Raw genomic sequence first — 26,834 nt, 5'->3', positions numbered from 1 at the left:
GGCTCAAGGACATGTTGGTATAAAAAACAGTCTCTTAAAGCATCAAGGAATTTCTCCTCGTCGCTATCTTCTTCACAAGGTGAGGACCAATGGACCCAATCGATTTTCTTATAGTTAAAGTCACCTATAAGACATATATGAGTGTATTTCGGATTTAAGCAGAGATCTTTTATGAGCTTATTCATGTTCTTGTTATTTTCATCGAAGATATTTGTTTCAGTTTTTGTCGGGCTTCTATAAAGACATCCGAGTAACATGGTGTCTTTGTTCTCCATTGCAATTTCTAACAGACAAGTCTCTTCAAATTTAACTTTCGTTTGTATTTGTAGGATGAGGTGATCAATAGACTTGTGGACTAGAATGATGATTCCTCTCTTTTTTTGTATTCCTATGTTAGTTTTATTTGGTGTAGAATAATTCTCAATTGAGTAGTCTTGATCTTTTCTCTCAGAGATCCGTTTGGTGTTGACTTCGGTGATCGCAATTATATGAGGTTGTTCAGTAGCGACGTGCTTTAAAAGTTCATTTTTCTTCTTAGATGTCATTTGGTCTGCATTTGTGTAGATGATAGTAAGTTCACTAATTGTTGTGGTTGTGTTTTTTGAATCGTTTTTGTTAGGTGGGTTTTCATTCAAGCTGTCGTTATCGTTATCGATCGGTTTTATTGATTGATTGGGTTGTTGTATCGTTTTTGTGTTTTGTTGTACACCTTCTTTATGTCGAAGCCGTTTTTTGACGATCCTCGAACCCGATAAATAAATTCATCGGTTTCTAGGTCATCATTTAGGTCTTTCGCCTGTTGTGATAGCTCTTTATACTTTTCACGTTGGGACCTACATAGGTCTTCTGTGATACTTATGCCTTTATAAGTATCGTTACCTTTAAGTGATGGGAGATTTCCCATGATCTTAAGTTTATCATCTTCACTATCGAGGCAAATTAACAGTGGACGATTTGGTTTCTTACCTATTCTAAATATTTTTTTGATCTTAGAAGAAACATGCAAATCCTTAATTAATTGATCAGCCCATTCACAGTCCCTAGTATGATTATTTTTGTCACTATTATCGCATACCTGTTCTTCTTCTTTTATTCCGTGAACGATGATGTTCGTGGCTCTTCTCCTCTTCTCCATCTCAAGAGCGATCTCTTCGTCTCTGGCTTGTTTAATCGCAAGTTTGATTCCGCTCGTGTCACTCGTCGGTTGTTGAGGGAGACCAGATTTTGTGGCTTCTGAATACGATTTCATAGCTTGTTGGCATTCGTTCTTTATTGTTGACAGGATACTGTCCTTGAATTCGTCAAGCTTTCGTTCGAATTTCTTTTCAGCAAACTCGAGTGTATGCAGGCCGGGGTCAGCTTTCAGAGTTGGAGATCTGCGTCTTTATCTTCAAGCTGTTTCTTGAGGTGATCCTCAAAGTCACGACTACTTTTTATAATTCCTTCGCATGCGTCGATTTCTCTGCGAAGGCGTTTGATTTCATTTTGGGTTTGAAGCGATGGTTGAGCCTTTTCCTTCTTGGGGACCAGTTCGAGCAGCTTGGGTTCAACTTCAACGCAGTTGATACAAATGTATTTCTGGGTTCTGTTGGCTTTGAGTGTTTGAATATGGAATGCAGGAAGCATACAACATCTGTAGTGAATCTCTTACATTTTGCACAGGTTAGCGAATCTGAATCCCTGTCGTCAACACATCGATTTTCGGTGCATATAATGATATCTTCTTTCATTAAGATTTTCTTAGAAGCAGTAGATTGTTTTGGCCTTACGGATGATGTAGCCGATGCCATTTGGTCAACTAGTTGGTTGTAGTAGTTGAATTTGTTGGAAAAAGCAGCTTTTTAAGTGTTTTTTTATGTTTTTTATACTTACTTTCGAACTTTCAATGTTGTGGACGTATTGATGTAACCTTGAAATTCTCGCAATTTTTTCAACATTTGCCAGGTCTGCAGAATATGCATCAGCAAAGAACGTTCTTTGATCTCATCATTTTCAATGTTTGTTCGCAGCTCCCTGTAAAAAGCAGATGGTACTGTTTAGCCTGAGAATTCAAGTTGTTTTCTACTCAACAGGCTAGTGAAAGCATTTTCATATTGAGGGGAGGCAAAATGAGTACAGTAACTGGCATGCGGAACGCAGTTCAAATTATAAATCTTTTTCAGAATTAATGATTTATGAAAAAATTCAACCCAAATGTTTGTAATACACCTCCCAAATGGTTTTTACATCAAACCTGCATTCTGGGGGCCACCAGCATTTTTGGGGCCAATTAGTGTAAAAAAGCATCGTTTTGAAACCATCACAGAGGTGATATAATCATTTAAGCTGTTATTTTCATAAAGAGAGTACTTCTTATGAACTCCTCTGAAAGTCAAAAGCCATAGCAGTATTTTGAAAACGAGGTAAGCGTTGCTTGTGACGTAATTTATGATAAAGTTTGACTGTAATTTAAAGTGCTTTGTCAACAGTATAAGTTAAACAGCCATAAAATATCAACACCACGAGAAATATACACCATCGCCTTCTTTCAACTTCCAATTTCCCGATAAAGAAACTTCAAGAAAATGGCGGTGGCCAGAATTAAACCAAGATGTACCTCCACAAGGACTAGAACTTAAGTTTTCCAATAATTCAATTTCTAAACAAGGGGATGTTTTTTGTTTGATTTGACTTCAAACAGATCCAAGAGGAAAGCCATCTTACTTTGAATAATAATATTTTCAAATTATGAGAGGTTCGAAACGGGAAGTCTACTGTTTTAGACTTTTTAAAAGATACAGTCAACAGTCTCTTTAATTATTTGAGTCCTTCTATAACTCGAACTTGTTTCCAGTCCCCGTTTAGGAGAAATCTTTTAAACTGCTTTATTTTAATTCGAATCTCTCTTTGTAATTCGAACAAATAAAGATTCTCCGCTCGAGAGTTAACTATAACATATATACCTGATATCATTTTGGAATTCACGCATTCTTTTGTTGTGTTGTTGTGTTAAAAGTTCACTGTTTCGTTTCTCAATCTCCCGCGTAGAGTCTTTCATTTGTTGGTAAGATACTCGCAAAGCTTCAAGCTGGAAAGTAAAAAAACAAAAAGAATAATAAAATACAATCATGGACAAAAGGTTGTAGACAAATGAAATTTCAGTGAAAAATGATGAGAAATAGAGCAAAATGACTCTTCAATGTGTCTGAAAGGGAAGGGAAGTTAAGAAAAACACTTTTGAAGTCGTTGCATTGCTTTAGAATTGCTTTTGAGGGAACCACAAGCAAAAAATCAGCGTTTTGATACTGGTGTAAGCCAGTTAATCCAGCCTCTTGGGAACTTGTTTTTGATCGATATTAAAGTACCTTAAAGGAAGAAATTTTGGCGGAAAGAAAATTTTGGCGGAAAGAAAATTTGGCGGATTTGGCGGATTTGGCCAGAATCCGCCAAATTAAGTTCCCGCCAAAATTTCTTTTTTCCGCCATCCGCCAAATTAAAATTTTTGAAAATATGATCTCTTTTAAGGTTTTGCATTTGTTTTGCTAATTTTACGCCATTTTAAGGATACATTTTTCAGCAAACGCCAAATTAAATTCCCGCCAAATTTAGTTTTTTTGTCCATCCGCCAAATTAAATTCCCGCCAAAATTTCTTCCTTTAAGGTATTTTGCAAAGATTGCAGAAGTCTACAAACCTTTTGTCCATGATTGTACATCATCTTTTTGTAAGAACAATTTTATAAGAACACAAGGCTCAATTTAGGCCAGAGCCTAAGGACAAATTAAATTGCATGATGTCCTTTTTTACTTTTTTTAAGACATTTTATGCTCAAATTGTGTTCTATTCTAATCCAGATCCCAATTTAAAAGCCAAAGAAGAGTTGTTTGTTGCATTACCTATATTCTTCGTTTATCAATATTCCGTTTGTATTTGGTTAACAAGCTGAAAACGGTTTTGTGTCAATACTCTTTGCCTTTGACGCTAGAAATCAGATCGCTAAGGTTCAAAAAACATGAAAAGCCGATGAAAAGGAGATATTTTATCTTTAACTCAAATCTAAAATGTGTACAAAATTCCAGAAAGCTTCACAAATTTTCTCAGTTGTTTTTCTAAGTGAACTGATGTCCGTTGTCCTCAATGTGTTCTTAGGAATTACAAGCAACATGCTGAATGGACCTACCTGATGATGAAAGTTAGTTAGCAATACGAAAAGAAAAATGAAAAAAATCAGTCAGAAAATATAGCATTTAGCAAAATACACAACACAATAAATTCATCATTGATTGTTGATGGGGGGAGAGAGAAGGGTTGTAGGGAAAAAATAAATAGGAAGTTCTGGTCGCAAAAATCAGTTTTATTGACAATTGAATCATGCTTGATGGTGAGCATTGTTATCAATAATGTTTTTGTGTGAAAAACATAGAAATACAAGGAAAAAATCCAATGAAAATCTGCAAAAACGGCGATTTCCGGCAATCGGAAAATTTTTTTTCTCAAAAATCGATACGCATATTTCTGCAAAAAGTCAGAAAAATCTGAAAATGAAAATTCGAGAAAAAGTCAAAAAAACGGGTTTTCCGGCATATTTCCGGCATTTTCGGCCGGAAAAAAATGTTTTTCGAAAATCGGGCTCCGTCACATTTTAGGTATTGTCCTATTGCATCAGTGTGCAAAATTTCATAAAAATATATAAAGTACAGCTCGAGAAATTCAAGAAATACTGTCTTTCCGGCGAAAATAGGTTGTTCCGGCGACTTTTAAAATAGTTCCGGCTTCAAAATTCAATTTTATTGAAAATTGAAACATGCTCGGTGGTGGGCATTGCTATTGATAATGTTTTTGAATGAAAAAACAACCAATTATATGGAAAAGTTCAATGAAAATCTAGAAAAACGGCGATTTCCGGCATATTTCAGGCATTTTCCGCCGGAAAAAAAATTTTCTTAAAAATCGGACTCGGCCATGTTTTGAACATTGTTAATACGCATCTTTGAGCAAAAAATCAGAAAAAACTAATAATAAAATCTCGAGAAAATACCAAAAAAACAGTTTTTCCGGCATATTTCCGGCATTTTCGGCCTGAAATGAATTTTTTCAAAAATCGGGCTCCGTCACAATTTAGGTATTGACATTTTGCATCAGTGTGCAAAATTTCATGAAAAATATGAAGTACAGCTCAAGAAATTCAAGAAATGCCGTTTTTCCGGCGGAAATCGGCTGTTCCGGCGATTTTTAGAAAGTTCCGGCTTCAAAAATCAATTTTATTGAAAATTGAAACATGCTTGATGGTGGGCATTGCTATTAATAATCTTTTTGAATGAAAAAACAACCAATTATATGGAAAAGTCCAATGAAAATCCAGAAAAACGGCGATTTCCGGCATATTTCCGGCATTTTCGGCCGGAAAAAATTTTTTCTCAAAAATCGGACTAGGCCATGTTTTGGGCATTGTTAATACGCATGTTTGAGCAAAAAATCAGAAAAAACTAATGATGAAATCTCGAGAAAATGCCGAAAACCAGTTTTTCCGGCATATTTCCGCCATTTTCGGCCGGAAAATTTTTTTTTTCGAAAATTGGGCTCCGTCACATTTTGGGCATAGCCATTTTGCATCATTGTGCAAAAAATTAGAAAAAACTAATGAGCCGATCCCGAGAAAAGCTGCCAACAGACGAACGGACGAACGAACGAACGAACGAACGGACGAACGAACGAACGGACGAACGAACGAACGAACGAACGGACAAGGGTTAATTTAAAGGACTACCTTAGGTAGGTCCAAAAAGAGTGCGTAGAGAATTAAAATGTGCACAAAATTCCAGAAAGCTTCATCACAAAATTCTCAATTCATGATATGCACCACTGCAATGTCTTCTGACATTACGTCATGGACCCAATAGCTGATTGGTTGGAAGTGACGTAAAAGCAGTCAATACGTCACTTTCAACCAATCAGCTATTGGGTGGAACGGAAGACATTGCAAAGGTGCATATCATGAATTGTTATTCCAAGCGTACTGATAACTTGATGTTCTAAATTTGTTCTTAAAAGGAGAATGGTAAGAACAAACCTTTGTGTTCAAATGTTCTTTGAGTCCACTTTTCTGTCGTAAAACGAATTGATTATACAATTGAAGGAGTCTGGATTCTAACACATGTTCCCTACTGAACAAAGGGTGATGTGTAAATTTGATCATTGATACGTCAACATCGAGTTGATAGTGAGAGTTGCCTGGAGTAGAGAAAAAAATAATTATGTCGGCCGTTTCAAAAAAAAGAAGTGTATGAAGTGTCTACTTGAGATTTTGAGACTAAATGTTTTGTAAAGGGTCATTCCAAGAAAATGTCAATCACGAATGTAGATTGAGCCACCTCTATGGTTGCTATAAAATGGTTCATGGGTCACGGCGCTAGTAGGTCCCTACTGACGGTATCCAATCAAAAATGAGTGTGACGTAACGTTTTTCATCATAAAAAGAAAGAAAGACTAGCTTTAATGTATAATTGTCAATAATGGCCCTTCCCAGCAGCATCCTTCAAAAGTCATAACGCTAAGTTTTTGCTCCAGCACGATCACACATTTCACTACGTTGATTGCGCAAAAATAGCGAAAGATAACCCTTTTCATGCTGGTTTTTCCTAACACTACCACGGGAGATTATCGGGTTTTAGAAAAATTTTAATTACAACATGATGCAAACGTCTGGGAGCCTCTTTTAGGTTACAAAACAAATCAATTAGGCTATAGTTTCGATATCGTAGATAAGTTAGAGAAACGATACGTACCATACTCGTCAATATATTTTGTATCAAATGAATTGATTTCAGCCTGAAATGTAAAATGAATAGTTTTTTGCTTAGCGTGAAAACTGATAGCGGTTCACTAATTGGCTCGATCTAGAAAAAGCATTAATTTGAGAAATGATGGTAGATTGAAAGTTTTGGGAAAATTGGATATTTAAAACTCAGAGACTTCAATGATTGAAAGGTGACTACCGTCGTTTTCCATAAGATTTTCCCGCCCTAAGATTCTCCTTACTTTTCCGGGGGTTTTCTGCTATTTTTTCCGAGATAACCGGCATGAGATTGGAAAGTGTTTTTTCTAAAGGTACGGAAAATCTTGTATTTACTTACATAACTACCTAACTTTCCGACATTCATCTTTCAACTACTCGGACTATAGAAAAGTGGCAGTCGAAGCTTTGTGCGGAAAGCGACGGTATGTCAATGATTGAAAGGATTGGGCTATGTCATAAAACGATAATCAAAATCAAACCTTCTGCCAGTCTAATTCAAGAAGTGGGTCAATATTTTCTTCATCTGTGATAAGTCTTCGAACAGATTGCTTTTTCAACGGGTTGGGTAAACATTTCAATCTTCCATCTTCGTTAAACCAACTGTGTGCTTTCTAAAATTTGATACAATAGTAGGGGAGGGTTGGGCTACCGTTCGTTTCAAGCGTTAAACTCCTACTCTTCGGAATAGGAGCACCATAGTATAAGAAAGCCGCGGCTGGAATATTTACAGCATTGTCTTTTAAGTTAATTGCTGTTCTATCTCTGTCTCCGAGCTTTATAAGAACGTCAAGATTCTCAGTTTATAATGGTAGATAGTTTTTGAAATGTTTCCCTTATTTTCCATTAAAAAAAGTTTTTTTATTGCTAGATATCTTTGAATATGTACCTAATAGAACACTTGAACTAATTTTGGACATATTTTAGGGGTATTTTGTGGAAGCAATAGTTTTTCGCCAAAATTGAAATTATAAGAACTATATTCAAGATGAAAACTTTCCTGTCAGTTTGAATGATGAATTTTGAAGTTGCTGGCTTGAAATTTTCACAGTATTATCTTGATGTACTTTTTCATTGATTTCTAAAAAGATTTTACTGAAATTTTGCGAAGGCATCCGAGGCACTTTATTAATTTTTGAGTTCTTTCAGCACAGCCATTTTGTGCTTGTTTAAATTTCTTATTGTTGATCTTTCCTTTACAATGATTTTATAATGCAAGTGTATTATCAAGGGCATATCATTAATGTCTAAAACGCGCTAAGAAGTAAGTATTAACGACAAACCAATAAAATCTACCATTAAAGATGCTACATTACTGATTTCTTGATCAACAAATAGTCATCAAATACGACAGAGATAGAACAAGAGAAGTTCAGATGTTATCATTCCAGCCGCGGCTTTCTTATACTATGGGAGCACTGATCTTGTTTTGAATATTGAATTTCTCCGGATACATCGAATGCGCACTGAGGTTTTGATGAAACAATAGAGTTTCCAAACCTAAGCCAATCAGCTGTGTTTTAAACATTCTTTTATTTTAAATCTCTATTGATAAACTTCTTTTTTATTGTGTTTAATCTTATTAATAGGTGGATTCACGGTGGGGGTCACTTTTGGCTGCCCATAGCAGTGTCTATAGACCAAGAGTAAGGCCTAAAAGCCTGGTGCTTTCTATTGTGTAGACTAGGGAGTGTAGGATGGCAACCTTTAGGATTCGTCATCTTTTTTAAGACACAACCTAGCACGATCATGAATTTTATTAACTGTTTTAAAGTAATTTCTCGTAAAAATGGGGAAAATTGCCAATGTTTAAAAAGCCCCAATATGTACAAAAGAAAGAAAGACATTTCGTGCTATTTCACATGAAAACATTATTGTAACAACGAACAGCAACAAAATAGCCCGTTTAAATCAATGCCGATTTTTTGTCGCATTTTTTAAGTCCAGCTAAATTTGCCATGCTCAAATGAACGAACTGAGTTTAAATTTGGATTTAAAGTCGCTTTGCTATATTCACTTCGACACGGCAAGAGATCGGTTGCATAAGTTAGGCCCAGATATAGATGACCTGAAATACACGATTTTTTATAAGAATACACTTTATAAGTATGTCCATGATGAAAATGGCCAAAAAATTAAGAATATAGTAAGAATATCACCATCATGGAATCTTGCTACTCAAGCTAAGAATGCCATTTTTAGAGCATTTTTAATTACAAACTCTCAATTACCCCCAAGTAATGCTCACTCCTTTCACAAAAATGCCATTTTATGCTTGAGACGTATGTACTAAATTGTAAATTTAGTCTGAGTTAGGATCCTAACCTAAGAGTGCTGTAAGAATATATTAGGATGATTTTCCCAAATGAATTAAGAATATCCATGATGAAATGGATTTACACCATTCTTATAAAAAAAAGCGTGTAACGGGTGCACCAAAAAAAAGTATACAACTTTGTCGAGATATTGTGAGCTTCAGGATTAAAATTTTTTGTTCATTCTTTTTTTATCGCATAGAGGATGTTCTAACTTGAATTTTGAGCTATCATGCATTAGGTTTGAAAAAGTAATTCGAAAATTATTTCAAACAAACGGACTTTTTTTTAATGTCGAAATTTCAAAAAATCATCAAAAACAGCGAGCAAACTTTTCTCTTGGCACTTACCTTCTTTACACATAAAAATACCAAAAAATGCAACTGTGTTCATCAAAACTCGTTACGGAATTTTCCATGTGGAAAAATATTTTTGGTAAAGCTGAAAATTTTTTTTGGAAATCTCCAAGAGAGGTGTGGTGTGAAAACGTTTAGAACATCCCACCGTTCTGCTCGCTACAATATAGCGAGTTGAACCTGATTGGTCGAAAAAAGCTGTGAAATATTTGTAATAATTATCGGAGCCGCGAACTCACTCACTAAACAATTATGCGCAATTATCTGATTTAGCCGCGGCTTTTTTATCTTAGTAAGAGTAACCACGGTAAAACATATCAAAATCAAAACATTCAAATCAAATCATTGATTCAATAAGTAGTAGACCTTTCTCAAAGCTATTCACAATTGCCTGTGTGTTATTTAAAGCTTTTGTAATCCTTGTAGTTCTTTTCATTCAAATGTCCTCGTAATGATCTTAAAAACTTAAATATCCACTAAAATGCTCCAAATAAAAATCATAAGTTATGTTTCGACCGATGAGTCCATGGGTATTGATGAAACAGCCCGATATAAGTCGAAATGCATCATTTTTAAAACCTAGCTTAATTTGGTAGAAAAGCTTGATCAATTCATGAGAGTAATTCGTATGATCAGTTGCTTTGAAATAAAGAAGTATGCTATCATTAATATTTCGCAAAATCATGTTGATTGATAACAAAGCCCCCTTTCAAGCTCTCTTCTTTGATCCTTGCAAACCTTTCAGTTCGTGATTGAGAGAGTGAGATATTTTTTACTTCTGTTTAGTTGATAAAAAGGTCTGACAAACGCTTCATCGGAGAGTCTTTAAATCGTGAGCTTCCCTTCAAACTTTAAAAAGGATAGAAAGAGAACGGAGAGTGTATTCTCCTCTCTCTGAGCTAATGGTTTGTTTGCTCTTTCCATTGTTGGCCAATTACCTTACGAATGGTTTATGTAAATCTAATAGCGAGAGATTGATCTCTCGCGTTCTCTTTCTCTTCAAAAACATGTAAAAAACCTAACAAACCGACACCCTGGACACTCACACTGCTACTCTGGATTCTAAGAGATTCTAAGTTCTGTAAAATGCAAAGAAAAATAAAAACATAACAGTAAAGATTGCTGTCAAAGTAGCGATATAACCTTTCAGATTAAAAACATTGCTGTAGGGCTGTATTTTTAGGAAGAAAACAGCTCTAAAACGCTTGAAATTGAGCTTTTTTATCGCGGTTTTTTTGTCGAATCGCCATCTTTGTTTATGCCAAAGGCGCCATTTTTAAAGGGACATTTTACGAATAATTAATACGGTTAATAAACAATAGAGAAGTTTCTGATTCGCCGATTCATTTTCTTGCAATTTTTGACTAAGTCTGGGATGTTCTAAACGTTTTAGCCAACAAAAATCATAAAAAAAGAAATAAGTTTATACCTAAACTTTGTGGTGTGCTACGTGAGAAAATTTTTGAAAAAATAAATCACCATTCCCCAACTAGTTGCTCAAAGAACTTGGGTCTACATTGAGTTTGTTGGTGTTGGAAATATTCTTGACGTGTAAATAAGATGGACAAATCGTTGGCAAAATATAAGATAGGACAAAAAAGAATCAAAAAGACAATGAAATTGTGTTTTTGTCATTTTGTCTTATTTATAGCGTGATTGCTGTTTTTAATGATTTTTTGAAATTTCGACATGTAAAAAAAGTCAGTTTTTTGGAAATGACTTTCGAACTACTTTTTCAAATTTAATGTATAATAGCTCAAAATTCAAGTTAGAGCATCCTCTATACAATAAAAAAAGAATGAACAAAAAATATAAATCCTGAAGCTCACAATATCTCGGCAAACCTGTATACTTTTTTTTGGTGCACCCGGTATATAAAAACTCAAGAAAAGAAATTGAATAACTCCGAGTAGAGCTAAAAAAAAAAATTTTTATAGGAATGATTGGGTTGGCTCGACTAGGGCTTTAAATTCGCAAACACGAGGCTTCGAAGACACAAAGAAGGTCTCGGGTACTCACAATAAATTATGTAATGTACGTCATAAATAGCCTAGACTGAAATAAGTATATTCAAATGGCGAGAGAAAAACCTTACAAAAGAATAAGATATCACAATTATAGATAGTGGTTTGAAATGTAATCAAGCTTTTTAAACAGCTTTCAAGTATTGTTCAAATTCATATCATTTTTGAGTGCAAAGCGTGCTTTTTTATCAAAGATTATGTGATCTTTATAATAACATAAATGATTTAATGGCGTGAGATTCTATTCAATTCGATCTGCCTATCCAAGATAGTTGCACAGAAAATTCTATGAATTTCTTCAAATAAAAAAGGGAATTGGCATGTCATGCCAGATATTTTTACCATGAACTTTCAGATATTCTTCATGAATTAATGGAAGCTAATTCAGTAATCGTAACAACTTCACTTTTCATCTATTGACAGGAAGAAAACATACACGAGGAGACATGTCTGTTTCATCAACAACAACAACAGAAGAGACATTAAACCTTCTGTCCACACTAAACCAAGATGACTATGAGGCCGAAGTAGCTTTCAGAACTCTGGATTTTTCAGAAACAGTTCCATTTACAGTGGAAGGTTATGAACCGTCCCATGTTTTATTTCCAACCCCGATACAGAGATATTTAACAGGAAGTCGAGCTGAATTTCTTTACACAAATCAATCAGACTATGATTATCTTTATGAAATAGGTCCTGGTTTGGTTCGTGATTTTCGTGAAAAGCAACACGATGTCCCACCTGGAGGGTTTTATTTTAAAGCGACAGAGAATCCTGGCTTCTATACTATCGAAGATGCGAATGGGAGATATTTGTATTCACATATTGTACAACAGAAACTAGCACCTTTGTTCCTAACAGGTCAAGAGCCTCATAAAAAACAACAGTATAATTTTGAGGACACCACAAAGATTAGAGCTGCGATAAGTTATTCCAACAAAGACTTCGTGATTGGATTGCGATTAGCAGAATGGCCTAAAGAGATACTGCAGGAGTTTCCAATACCAGAAGCTATGGACAAACTTAAGAATATACCATTATTCTTGATTGCCAAGAGTTTTCCTGGTAGTCCTCTTGCTAAACTAGAATGGAGGATTTCATTTTCGTTAGTTGAGTTAGAAATTCTACTTAATTTACCCTATTATCAAAGAAAAGCGTTTTTACATTTGAAACACGCTTTTGTAAAAGATGTAAAGGAGATACCATCATACTTTTTAAAGACAACGTTTTTAGCTGTATCTGCGTATTTTGAACAAGAACATCCACAAACAGAATGGACTACCCAAGTCTTTTTTAAAGAGCTCATCGATACCGTACATAGGGCAATAAATGAGAAATGTTTACCAAACTTTTTCATATCCACACAAAATCTATTCCAATTAACTGATATAACAAATATAGACTGTGTGGAAAATAAAATTCAGAATTTTATCTATCTGGAAACGCTAAATAGTAGAGGATCTGAATTTTCGATAAATTTGGAAAATCGATATACAAGCGATGACGAGGCTCTCCTTGGATGTCTTGCCGAAACATATTTTCAAGTGATACGACTCATTTATGACATGGCTGAATGGAAAAGAGGTGTCAAACTAACGTGTGAAATGATGCCCCATAAATTTACAGACCAGATTCGAGAGCCTTTCCAAAATTTAGCCAGAATTAATTTTTATTTTGAAGATTTGCATATTAGCGAGTACGATTTTTCAGCGTATATCACAGATTTGACTCTGGTGGATCTTAAGGAATGTAAAGGAACAGATGCTTGTTTAAAGTGCTGTTCCCGAGGATATTTTTCATTGAACGGTCATGTTGCAAAATCAATTGACACAATCAATGAACACCATCAAGAGGTTGTTGACTGGCTTGATCGAATAGCAACCCGAATAAGACGAGAAATCAAGCAAAACAAAACATCCCTCATTATTACGAAAAAGAAAAAGACAATGGAAAAGAAAGAGTCGCTGAATCAACTTTTGAAGAATCCTGGCGAGGCGTTAAGAGACTGTCATATTTCTCAAGAGGAGAAGTTGTTACGTAGATGGTGTCTGAGAAGGGCTTGTTGGATTTTATTTACTGTTATCTTAGGTACAATTATTTGGTTTTTTATGTTTTTCAGTTTAGGGCCCGGGTTTTAGGGTGAGAGTTAAAGTATTATAACATAGACATTTTTTATCTCCACAGGCACCTCTAACTATGTACATTTTACGGACCGTAAACCATCAATTATAACGTTTCAAAACATTTTTAAGATAGAGTTAACAAATTCCCCAATCTCTTCACTCTAAACTTCGAAGTCTTAAAAAACTCTCAAAAGATCTAGCCTTTGAAAAAGATATATCAAAACAAAATTGTTCTAATCAAATTATGAATGCGTAAGCAACAAAATTAAAGTATTGAGAAGAAATACACCGTTTTCTTTTATCTTTATCAAATAAACAATAAACATAAAGTAGACTTCTATTATTCGAATCTTTCTATAATTCAGACTAATTTCCAGTCCCTGTCATAGAGAAACTCTCAAAACATTTTCTATAATTCGAATCTCTTTACAATTTGAACAAATAAGATTCCTTGTCTGAGTCCGAATGAGTGAGAGCCAACTATATTTATACCTCTTTATCAGCAGCCAATATCCTGTTTTCCATTTTGCTCAATGTTGATAGTGGAATACGGGGTGGTTCACCGATGAAAAAACCTTCATCCTCCAAATTTCTTGGTATATTTCCAACAGGTACTTTTGTTTCAGCAGGAGCTAAAAAAGTGAAAAGGAGAATAAGTAAAGTAGTTAGTAAGTAAGTATATTCATCTGATGGCTTTCGGTGGAGCCAGGAGTCTATCATCTTTTTCATTTGTGCTAGACATGGGAGATCGAATGCTGAGGTGGAGCGCCACACCTACTCACAGCTTGCAGTAACTTACCGCCTAGATCAGATCAGCCATTCTTAAATGCTCAAAAGCTGAGCAATCGAAACAAAAGTGACTTTTGTTCGCGTCATATCTAGGCCGCCATCATGCAAAGTGCAATAAAGGTCACATGGTTTTTTTGGATTTTTTGACGGTAAAATTACCGTGAGTACTTTCAGAAAATCAAAAGAAACCCATATGACCTTATAGTTGCAACTTGAAATGTTACCTTAGTTGCAACTTGAAATGTTACCTTAGTTGTTGCGACTTGAAATGTTTTCTCTAAAAGTCAGAATTTTACACTTGGCAAAAAGCCAATACTTCACCTAGCCCTCAAGCTGCCATTATGGATTTTTTGGGCCCAGAGTTTTTCACTATTTTTTTTTCCAAATATCCAAAAACAAAATTTCGTACTAACAAAATTGTCCAAAACTTCCAGTTCTTAGAAAATATGATTCTTTAAAAGGTTGCTTTAAAAAACTCCAATTTGTAGTCAGAGAACATTTTTTCATACCTGGTACGGGTGAAGGATAGTGAAAAATTTCATCTTCGATTGTCAGTCGTTCTTTTTGTGAAACATATTTTGGCTTCACGTTATAAATAAGGTGGGCTTCTTCGACATCAATCAATATATCATGTGATTCGTGTGACTCTTTAACTACCTACACGTGTAAAAGATAATTGTTTTACATCAAACTTGAAGATCCTCATGGTCTAGGGTGTTTAAAATGACCTATATGACACAAAACTAAAAAGGAATTTTTGAGTGTAATCTTTTGAGGGCATCAAACTTCACAGTATGTGGTCGACCAGAGGCGATAGGATCATAAACTTGCCTTATTTGGAACATGCACAACTCTAAGAATCCTAAAGTGAAAGCCAAACTTTAAGCCAAAAATAAGACCTATGTAAACTAAAAAAAATCATAATTTACCAGTTCCTCTTTGATAATGCTTTTATCTTCATCATCTCGATTCTCATCAAATGCACCAACAAAAAACAGAAAAGCTTCTTCATCCGTAATGATTCCAGCATCTCTCTCCTTTTTCAGTTTCATTTTTTTCCATTGTTTGGTTGTAGCAAGACTCTCTTGTAGCTGTGGGTCCAATTCTTCGTTCAGAGAAAATTGCTAAAAAAAATAAAAAAAGCTTTCTTATTAACACCTTGTTGTTTTTAACCTTACTTTAAATGATCATCCAGTAAAACTACAAAGAGTCTATGCGCAACAATTTGTATTTTTCAAAGTTTCCATATACTTTGTAGAAAAATTCAAGGTTTGTGTACATAGGATACAAACTTCATATATATTTAATAGTTATACATAAGATCGACATATGCAATAGCTACAGAATGGTAGACAATAAAGTCCCTTACAGCCGATTCTTCAAATCTTGTAGGTAGCACTCTATCCCTCAACCCTCTCAGTTTTCGACTCGGTGCATTTTGCTGAAATAATAAAAAGAAATTTAACCAACATCGGGTAATTTTAGACCCAATATAATTTAGCTTCTTTAGATTCAGACGACCAAATATTCTTATTAACACTTGATTTGATAATTGTGACAGAACTGTCTTATAAAGTGTATATCTTTTAAAAAAGAAATCATGAACTTTCTAATAATATAACTTTTTAAATATCTAATATTTAATTTAATTTTCATGATAATAGCTGTTATCAATCAAATTAAAGTAAGTATATTCAACTGGTGGCTGTCAGCGGAAGTGAGGCTAGATCGTCCTGGAGATGAAATGCTGAGAAGGAGCGCCGCATCTAGTCTCAGCTCCAAGATACTTCCCACCTAGATCAGATTACTCAATCTAAGCTACTCATTTGCTAAGTTGCGGTGACCAGGGATCGAGCCCACAACCCTTGGATGGTAAGGCAAATGCTGTACCCACTAAGCTACCCGGTCACAGTTGCAAATTAACTTTATGTAAAATCTGCTTACATCAACAGCCTGTGATCTCACACGATTTCGTAACCGTTCCCTAATTGAATGATTTAGATTGCTACTACCAGGTGACAACATCTTTGTGGTATTGATTTCGTTTTCAGTAGCAGATGCTTTTCTCGGTGTCATTATTCTTGGTGATTCAATGGGTAAAGGTTTTAGAGCTTTCTCTTTTCCTTAAAAAAGGCATAATTTTATATGAATCAAATAACACTTAATAAAATTTTAATTTTTCACAATTTTTATTGTATACTTTAATAAACTTTTTCCATGTGATAAATGAAACCTATTTTGTTTAGAGCCGCACAATAGTTATTAACAGAGGCAGAAAATATCTATATTTTTATGAAGACTTCCACTGAATTCCATTGCTAACTGCGTAAAGTAAAAGTTCATAAAGTAAGAAGAAGGTAGTTATTAAAAAGACCTCTTGGTGTAACAGTTGTAGGTCTTTTTGCTTCCTCGTTTGTCTCTTCCTCTTTTTCCATCTAAAAAATAAAATAAGAGTCTTTCAATGTGTCAAAATTTGACTTGACCATTTGCTTTTTAGTTTCTATATCTACTGTACTGAAAACAATAAAAACATAAAATGTACTTTCTTAAAGTTGGTTGAGAGCTACACTCAATAAAAAATAAAAATGAATGGCAGTATCAATCATAATTAAGAAATTATTACCTGTTTCAAAGTTATTGTACGACGATTACGTAACTCAGTCATCATACCATCTTCATTTTTATCACCAATGACCTGAAAATTAAGCAATACCGTGGAATACTATTTTCTTTTTCAAGGCTTAGCAAACAAAGTCAAAATAAGCTGTATAGCCATATCTGTGAAAATTTTCAAGTACAATTCAAAAAAGCAAAAATTTTATCCTATGAAAAATCACAAATAGTAAAGTTAGATTGTAGTTAATCCAACTTTGCCTACACCAAGGCAAAAAGTTTTGTTAATTGTAAATCTTTATTTACCCCAATGTCATTTACTTCTTCGTTGAAGGGGATCTAAAATATATAATTGATAAAACTATATCAATAGAAGAACAAAATTTTTTATTCTTGGGTCCCACTGTTCATGGCAAGTATATAATATCCACAAAGTAATAACAGACATACACAAATAAAAATTGTACAAATTCATTACCATTGGTGTTTGTGAACTGGTTGAAAGTTCTTCAACATCTGAAGCCATCTTTCGTGTTTTTATTTCAGTTTTGGTTTTCTTACAAGCCACTATCAAATCAATGCAAAAAGGAAAGTTAAATTACATAATATAATAGTCGTAAGACAGTTGCAAGTACAATATGAGAAATCATTTACAAGTTCTATAGTATTTTCTGTATAATAATATTTTTGGAGCCTTTAAGCTGGGTGTCCACTGAAGAGCTGTCGTAAATAATTTGCGATGGATAAATTTCATGTTGCAAACTCTTTTGTTGCAAACACCTGTTTACAATGTCCACCAAAAAAATAAAAATTTATGCAGATTTATGAATTTTTCAAAAACAGAATTTGATTTTTCTAAACCAGGGTTATTAGATCAGGAAGTTAGTAATTTGGGGATAAAACCGTGAAAAGATTCAGTGCTGCAAATAAGGAAATTTCAGTTGGCCGGTAATTTTTTCGAGTGTAACGAGCAGGGGGTTTGGTGGAACCATCTTAGAAAATTTTGTAGTATGTGATGACCTAGATTGGTAAAACACCAATTTTAGTTTGAAAACTGTTCCTCTTTTAATTAGAAGCGCTATTAAGTATTTATCTAAGCCTCTAATCTTCAAATTTTAACCGGACAAAATGAAAAACTGAGCCTCAGAATGACCGGTAGAAACTACAAAATGACCGGTAATTACCGATCACCGGCCGTTATTTGCAGCACTGAGATTTAAAGGAAGTTTCTTTAGAATGATCCTTAATGTCTTTATTTCTAATCTATCCAGATTATTTTTGTATTTTCTTCTGTACTGGGAGTTTGGATACAAGCATTGATTTGAAGGTGTCACAATAATATTATGGCCATGCTAAATTTTCAGTTCTGTTTCAAACTTAAACCCATAAAGACCCAGTGCAGGTCAGAGTCACTTCTTCCATGCCTTATTGCTACATACAAAATATATTCCTATGTCTTAAGAAAGCTAACTCAACGTCATGGTAACACAAAACATGAATTTATTTAAATAGATCAAAAAACAAAGAAAATATTCACCAAGTTTTGTTTACTTAATCTTTTCTTTTGTTTTCTTTCTCATTTTTTTCTTCTCCCTCAAAAAATAAGTGATGAACTAAAAAAAATTTGTGACAGAAAATAAAAACGTTTTCATTTTTTTCGCAAATCTTTTAGAATTAATTTTGATTCTAGGACAAAAAATTTTTTGTGATGAACTGTGTCCACTGAATCTTTTTTGGCGACTGACAAATTTTTTTGCGATGATCATGATCAAAAAAAATTAGACGTCAAATATTTTTCTCGAGTTCAGACGTTCTTTTTGGAGCTCTGAGTTTTTTCAACAGAATTTTTGAAATTTTTCTCAAAAATTTATAATTTTTGACCAATCTTTCGAAAATTCTTTCACCATCAACCAAGATGAAGAAGATTCTTCGCAGTAGCCGAGTCAGTCCACCATCACCATCACCCTCTGCATCTGGCGAGCTCAATACAAGCATAGAAGAAATTCAAACATGCCGACCATCGCATTGCATCACAGATCGTAAAAAGGACCGTTTTAACTGTACCGAATGCATGAGAAGTGTACATTACTCTTGCACTGAACTTCCAGCTTATTATATACAGCTTATCAAAGATAAAAAGAAGGGCATCAAGTTTATTTGCATAAACTGTGTCGAAATGTCAAAGAATATTGCCAACAAGTATCCTTCTACAAGTCAACAAGTCAAATCATTAAAAAGAGACGTTACGAACTGTGAAAATATCATAAAGGTGAAAGCAGAAAAGGAGAAAGAAATTCTCAAGAAATGTGAAGCTAGCAAGACTGAAGCTGATTCAAAGAAAAAAGAACTTGCAGAACTGAAGAAAAAAATGGACAAGAATCCTGCACTCCATACTTTGGAGTACGTCGAACAAAAAATGGACGCGAACATGGAGAAGTTCAAAGAGGATGTAGAAACACTGATCAAAACTGAGCTAAAATCCATTTTAAATAAGTCGTACGCTGACGCTACTAAGATCTCGGGAACATCCGAATCAAAACAAACAACAATGAAGGAAGCAATTCGTGAAGCATGGCGAGAGGAGGACGCGGAAGAGAACGATAAATTCAAAAGGTCTTCCAACATCATTGTTCACGGATTAACTGAGCAAGAAACTAATGACGACCTCAAGTGGGCAAAAGATCTTGTTAGAGATACACACTCCCGGGTTGAAATCAAGCGTGTCACTCGTCTTGGAAGTCCATCACAAGAGAAGAAGCGACCTCTTTTGGTTTGTCTCTCAAACGAGAGAGAAAAGTCCACACTCTTTGGCAATCTTTGTCTTCTTAAGGGTATTGAAAAATATAGGGCAGTCAGTATCACTGAAGATCTAACACCCGATGAAAGAAACCAATTAAAAAAACTTTCGAACCAAGCTAAAGAACGTAACGCAAATAATAACTCTGAAAATGAAAAATGGAGAGTGCGGGGAAATTCAAAAAACGGATTCTTCCTCATCAAGATCAAGACGAAACCCCAAATAGAGAATGCAACCAAGAAAGTTGTGTTCAAAAATCTCACTCAAACACAAAAAACAAAAGAACAATAAATCAAAAAAGTCTGAATCAAGTCCCTCGCCATGATCTAACAATAAATGGTATCAAGTTTTATTACTGCAACGCTGATATTCTAACATCAGGCAAAAAGAAAGAACTTATACAAAACGTAGAGAAACAACAACCACACATTGTTGCCATATGTGAAGTAAAACCAAAACATGGAACACTAAGAGAACTACACGAGTACGAATTCAAAGATTATAAAGTTGTTTGTCATACGAATATGGATACCTACATTGGCCGTGGAGTTATCATTCTTGCCCACGCATCAGTTCAGCATTTGATTGTTAATGTGACCAAATCAATAAATCAAGTCAACTTTATTGAAGCTTGTATCATAGAAGTTCGCCTAAGTGGTAATGACTTACTGGTTTTTGCATGCATGTACCGCAGCCCTACCAGCAGTAACATGTCGAATGAAAACAACATCAGACTTAATAAGCTCATTTACGATATTTCATCCATCAAAAAATATTCCCATAAATGCTTTGTAGGGGATTTCAACTTTCCTACAATTAACTGGGAAAATTGGACGACAAAACATCAGGAAGAAAGCAAAGAAGAGAAGTTCTTAGATACTCTCCGCGACTCTTTCCTCCATCAGAACGTAGACGAACCAACACGATGCCGTGGAACCGATGAACCATCTTTGGTTGATCTCATTCTAACAGGAGAAGCCAACCAAACACAAAATCTGGAATATCTCAGTCCATTGGGTAAAAGCGATCACAGTTCCCTGACCTTTAGCATAAAGTGCAATGCATATGTAAAGCCCACATCGGAAAGGTACAATTATGATAATGCTGATTTTGAAGCAATGAAGCAAAATCTTGAAACAGGTAACTGGCAAAGGATTTTTCTAGATGCGGCTAATGACAAATCAGTCGAGGAACTTTGGCAAGTTTTCAAGAATAAAGTAAGCGAATTGCAAAACCGTTTCATCCCGCTCAAAACGATTGGAGGCGAGGGTTGGAGAAAGAGAGGAAGAATTCCTATTCCAAAAGATCTCAGAACTGAAATAGCAAAGAAAAAGCGTCTACATAGAAAATGGATGAAATCATCGCCGCGAGAGAAAGACGAGAATCGCGTGAAATACACCCGTGTACGCAACCGAGTGACGAAAATGATGACACAAGCCCATAGAAATTACGAACGGAAAATCTGCAACAATTCAAAAACAAAACCAAAAGTTTTCTGGTCACATGTCAGGAGCAAAATGAAATCTTCCAGTACGGTATCATCATTACTTGAGGCACCAAATGACAAAAATTCTTTGAAACATGAAGACCATGAAAAGGCGAATATACTTCAACGTCAATTCTGCAGTGTTTTCACAAGAGAGCCTCCTGGGGAGCTACCGGACTTCGAGAAAAGAACTGAGTCCGTAATCGATGAAATCCATATAACAAAAGAAATGATCCAGATCGAAATAAAACATCTAAATCAAAATAAATCATTTGGTCCTGATGGAATACATCCTAAGATGCTACTGTCGTTATCTGACTACGTCTCTGAACCTCTTGCAGTAATAATGAACACATCATTAAAGGAAGGGTCTCTACCAAAGGATTGGAAAGAAGCTCACGTAATACCCATATATAAGAACAAAGGTGCTCAAAATCTTGCAGTAAATTATCGACCTGTAAGCTTGACATCAATAGTATGCAAACTGATGGAGTCAATAGTGAGAAAGCATATTATGGAGCATCTTCTTGATCAACATCTTTTATCGAACAAGCAATATGGTTTTATCAAAAATCGATCCACCGTTACGCAACTGTTGTATTACTTGGATACGTGCTGTGAAAGTACATCGGAGGGAAAAGTGATTGATAGTATCTATTTTGATTTCGCAAAGGCCTTTGACACTGTACCTCATCGTCGTTTATGCCAGAAACTATTAGCATACGGCATAGATGGTCCGATAATGTCTTGGGTAAAATCATTTTTAAATGGACGAACCCAATCAGTGAAAGTAAATAAATCATTTTCGACAACGGATCACGTGGTTAGTGGTATCCCACAGGGTAGTGTCCTTGGACCGTTATTGTTCGTTCTTTACATCAACGATCTTCCTGAAAGAGTGATATCATCATTTATACTCCTTTTTGCTGATGACACCAAAATCTTCCAAGAGGTCAACACTATCGAAGACTCTATTTCCATCCAACAGGATATAGACGCGCTAGTTAAGTGGTCGAAAGAATGGTTATTAAATTTCCATCCCGACAAATGTCACGTACTAACTATTGGCAAATTCTCTGACATCAAACATGCCTATCCATATTGTTTGGATGGAAATCAGCTTGAACATGTTTTTGAAGAGAAAGATCTTGGGATTGTGATCGACTCAGAACTTACATTCGAGGAGCATATTGCAAAGCAGGTAAAGAAGGCAAATTCAATACTAGGAGTGATTAACAGGAGCTTTGAACATCTGAATCCATCCATCTTCCTAGTACTATATACTTCGTTTGTCCGTCCGCACTTGGAGTATGCTCAGTCGGTATGGTCACCTAAACTTCGAAAATATGTTAATTTGATCGAGGGTGTACAAAGACGCGCCACAAAACTCGTGCCTATCTGCAAAGATATGTCCTATGAAGAACGCTTGCGCATACTTGACCTCCCCACGCTTGAATTCAGGAGACTCTTTTGTGATATGGTCCAAGTATACAAACATCTCCACTACTACGATAAAAATACTCTTCCAAGTAAATTATCGACTCGAACACGTCCGAACAGGAGACACAAAGATGAGCTGATACCAAATTTTGGTAAAGATGGATTCCGAGGCGCACAAACCAACTCGTTCTTTTACAGGAGTATACCAAACTGGAATAGATTACCAAGATACGTTGTAGAGGCAAAGACTGTCAAAATCTTTAAAGAAAGACTCAACGAAGCTTGGAAAAAACATCCGAAAAGATTCGAGACAAGACAATTGTAATCAAGATCCGGTTCTCAGAGGCCCTCGTGTGCCTTGAACTTGTTATTATTATTATTATCTCATTTCTTTCCTTATATAAATTCAAAAGTACAATAGAGATTTCCTGTTTATAAATCATAAAGAGTACATCTCGTACTAAATAGTAGCAACATAAATTACCCTGAGGTGTATTTGATCGAGAAAAAAAAATCGTAGCTTAGGTTTTTACACATCAGTTTAAAAACGTAAATTGATAATTTGATTTGAAGAAGCTATGGTTGCTTCCCTGATGCTAAAATGCACACTGTGATTTGAAAAGCGAAGTGGGAATAATTCCGCTTCAGATCGTTAGATAGGTTTCGTTCCTAGATATAAATAAACTGATAGATATAAATAAACTAGAAGATATAATAAACAGTATATATTAAATAATATTTTCTTATTCAGGACTATAATTTCAGGATTTTGGGACAAAATTTATGTTCGAAAAGACGCTGTAAAACACTGAAAAGATTCACAGAACATTCATTGATGACTCGAAAATGATTCTGAACAAGCTTGATTGCGTCTCATGATTTATGATGTTTGTCTCATACGAATAGAATTAGTTTTAATAAATTCCTAATCAAATAATAATATAATTTTTTTTTTTTTTTTATTTTCTTAACCTATGAATCCTTCCTCAGGCAGGCTCTCAAACAAAAAGAAATTTTGCGTGATATGGGGTACTGTTAGCTAAACTTCTCCCATTCACTTTATTTCTTCTTGTTATAACTTCAATTTCACATTTGTCTCGCGCTTGTGGAGAGAATCGGAAATTGAAATTATATCAAGAAGAAATGAAAAAAATCGCATCTCAAAGAGAGTTCTAAGTGAATCCTGTACGTGGATTCTCCCAAAAACTCTGTATTCATGTTGCAATATCAATCTATTGGGCTCACGCTTGTGGAGCTGTTCAGAGATTGAAGTTACATCATGAAGCTGTGATATTTCTGAGAAATTAAGAAACTTTATTTAGGAGTATTGAATGTGGATAAGATTCTAATAGTAGTATAAAATTAGACTAAGTGAGAAAAATTTCGCACTATATGCGCTGTCCCTAACAAGGCTATTTTTTGAGCTTCAAATTTATCAAATTTATGTACCTCAAGATTTAGTTTTTCAATATCCTTATCAAAGCATTTAAACATACAACCCATAGCACCAATAATGACTGGAGTGATATTAACTTTTGACAATCGCCAGAGAGTTTTTATTTCGGTGGAGAGGTCTGAGTATTTTCTTAGCTTCTCTAGGCGTTTTTGGGCAACACGGTAATCGATTGGGATGGCAACGTCAATTATGTTGGCGGTTTTATTGATTTTGTCTATAACAACGATGTCCGGTTTGTTGTATTGGATACGGTGGTCAGTTTGGATCGGAAAATTCCACAGTATCCTAACATGATCGTTCTGTTCGACAATTTTTGGTTGATGTTGGTACCAGGGAATCACTTTATCGAGGATACCGTACTCGTTCAGGAGAAGCATGTGGATGTACTTGCATACATTGTCGTGGCGTTCAAGGTATTTGGTGGGTGCTAAGGATTCGCAGCTGCTTATGATATGGTGGATCGTTTCTTTTTCTTTTCGACAAACTCTACAAATGTCTGATTCTTCCGTGTGGAAGATGTGCTTTTTGATATAATTTGTCGTTATCGCTTGTTCTTGTATTGCACATATGGCTGACTCGGTCGCACATTTAAGTGAAGCTGCAGTTAGCCAATGCATCGAGGCTTGTTTGTCTATGTGTGGTTCGTCAAGAAGCTTAGCGTACTGCCCGTGGAGATTTTTCGACTTTAGGGTTTCAACTTTCATATCAGTTCGTTTATTTTTAATTTTGTTTTTCCGTTGTTGTTTGTTGAGGGTAGACATTTGTTCAATTTCAAACTCGAGCTCCTGGCAATAGATTTGCGCCCTTTCATGTATCGATTTTGCGTTTCTAGAGGTCTGCCAATCAGAAACCAAGTTGAGGAGGGCTTCATTGGTTGATAGCAAATAGGTACTGAAGTTGATGATCGAGTTTTTGAAGTGTTCAGTTAAGTTTATCAGACCTCTACCACCCTCCTTTCTTGGGATGTATAATCTCGTTATGTCGCTTTGGCTGTGCATTGCGTGGAACGATTGCAGCATCTTGCGTGTCTCGCGGTCGATGATTTCAAGTTCGGTTATGGACCAATCCAGTATTGGAAAGCCGTATGACAGTGCCGGTACTGCCCACATGTTGATGGCGTTGATTAGATGTTTACTGGAAAGTTCACTTTTTAATATCATTTTAAGTCGGGAGAAATATTCCTTTTTCAATGACGATTTCGTTTCTTTATCAGTCGTAAAATGTTCTTTGAACCCCAGATATCGATATTGTTGGTTCGGTTGAAGAGATGTTAGGAGCTCGCCGTTATTGAGAGTGATGTCTTCTGATGGTTTGATCTTTCCTCTGATGATGGTGGTTTTGTTGCATTTATCGATCCCAAACTGCATGCATATGTCATCACTAAAGGTTTTGACGATAGCAATCATTTGACGCAGTTGTTGGTCGTTTGATGCATACAGCTTGAGGTCGTCCATGAATAGCAGGTGGGATATGGTGTTGTTGGCGAATCGGTATCCGAGGTTCGATCGTTTTAACAACCATGACAATGGTAGCAGGGACATGATGAACAACATTCCGGACGGGCTGTCTCCCTGGAATATGCCTGTGTTGATTGAAAATTCGTTTGTCGTAATCGTGCTTTCGTGAAATGGAAGTGTGATTGAAGTTTTCCATTCTTTCATGGTTGTTTCGATAAAACTGATGGTTGTCGAGTCGAATTTATGCATCTTCAGGACATTGATGATCCAATCATGCGGGACGGAGTCGTACGCTTTTCGATAATCGATCCACGCCGTAGATATATTACGCTTCTTGACTTTGGCGCTCTCCATAATCATCTTGTTGATTATCAGTTGGTCGATTGTGCCGAAGGTATTGCTGGCGTTGCCTTTCTGCTCTTCAGGTATCAAGTTGTTAGCCGTGATGTGGTGATTCATACGGGTTGTTATGATACTTGAGATGATTTTATACATGATGGGTAGACAGGTAATTGGTCGATAGTTAGATGGGTTCTGGGTTGGTGGTTTCTTTGATATTAAGGTGGTTCTCCCGGTGGTCAACCATTTAGGGCACGTTGTTGGGTCGACAATTGTGTTGTTGGAAAGCTCAGCAAACTTGGCATGAATATTTGGAAGGTTGCACCACCAGAAATTTTGGATTTTATCAATTCCTGGGCTTTTCCAATTGGCGAATTTGTTTGTTGCAGACATGACTTCATCTGGCGTGATATCACTGTACTCGGACTGCGCGGCATCGATAGACTCTTCATACTGTTGTAGCCAGACGGATTCTTTGTTGTAGCACTTCCGTGTTTCGTACATCGGTTTCCAGAACTGTTCGATACTTTCTTTCGATGGTGGGTCTTTGACTTCGGTCTTATTTCCTCGAAGCTCGTCGAACAATTTCGAAGGTTTCTCGATGAAATCGTTGTTCTGGCGGAATTGTGTTTGGCGTTTTTGGTATCGTGACAGTCTGTTGTTTAGAGCTAGCATGCGTTGCTTCAAAGTTTCTAATATTACTTCTCTTTCGTATTCGTCAGTGATGTTGTATTTTTGCCGCATGGCGTTGTTGTTCTTTTTCATTTTCGTAGAGGGATTTGGGTCTCGCATCTGTGATACTCGGCTTACGTCTCCTCGGATGTTGTCAATTCTCATTTTCATATTGAACACCCAGTTATCCCCCTTT

General features: G+C 35.6%; 1 protein-coding gene across 1 annotated transcript in view; it reads right to left on the bottom strand.

Moving 5' to 3' along the window:
* Positions 1-17,554, bottom strand: part of LOC136807229 (coiled-coil and C2 domain-containing protein 2A-like) — a 48,062-nt gene extending 30,508 nt beyond the window's left edge. Inside the window, exons 1-14 of the mRNA XM_067063824.1 lie at positions 17,470-17,554; positions 17,298-17,330; positions 17,002-17,073; positions 16,753-16,813; positions 16,323-16,501; positions 15,748-15,819; positions 15,308-15,502; positions 14,888-15,035; positions 14,082-14,221; positions 7,254-7,385; positions 6,764-6,806; positions 6,049-6,209; positions 2,943-3,067; positions 1,873-2,013 (exon numbers count right to left, since the gene is read on the bottom strand). Of these exons, the coding sequence (XP_066919925.1) occupies positions 1,873-2,013; positions 2,943-3,067; positions 6,049-6,209; positions 6,764-6,806; positions 7,254-7,385; positions 14,082-14,221; positions 14,888-15,035; positions 15,308-15,502; positions 15,748-15,819; positions 16,323-16,501; positions 16,753-16,813; positions 17,002-17,073; positions 17,298-17,330; positions 17,470-17,517 (1,550 nt within the window). The 5' untranslated portion in view covers positions 17,518-17,554. The remainder of the gene's footprint in view (positions 1-1,872; positions 2,014-2,942; positions 3,068-6,048; positions 6,210-6,763; positions 6,807-7,253; positions 7,386-14,081; positions 14,222-14,887; positions 15,036-15,307; positions 15,503-15,747; positions 15,820-16,322; positions 16,502-16,752; positions 16,814-17,001; positions 17,074-17,297; positions 17,331-17,469) is intronic.
* Positions 17,555-26,834: the final 9,280 nt, after the last annotated feature.

The sequence above is a fragment of the Clytia hemisphaerica genome, unplaced genomic scaffold (genome assembly GCF_902728285.1).
Source record: "Clytia hemisphaerica strain Z4C2 unplaced genomic scaffold, Clytia hemisphaerica genome assembly, whole genome shotgun sequence".
NCBI classification, from domain to species: domain Eukaryota; kingdom Metazoa; phylum Cnidaria; class Hydrozoa; order Leptothecata; family Clytiidae; genus Clytia; species Clytia hemisphaerica.
The sequence above is the reverse complement of the archived record's forward strand: the minus strand, read 5'-3'. Positions and strand labels throughout refer to the sequence as shown.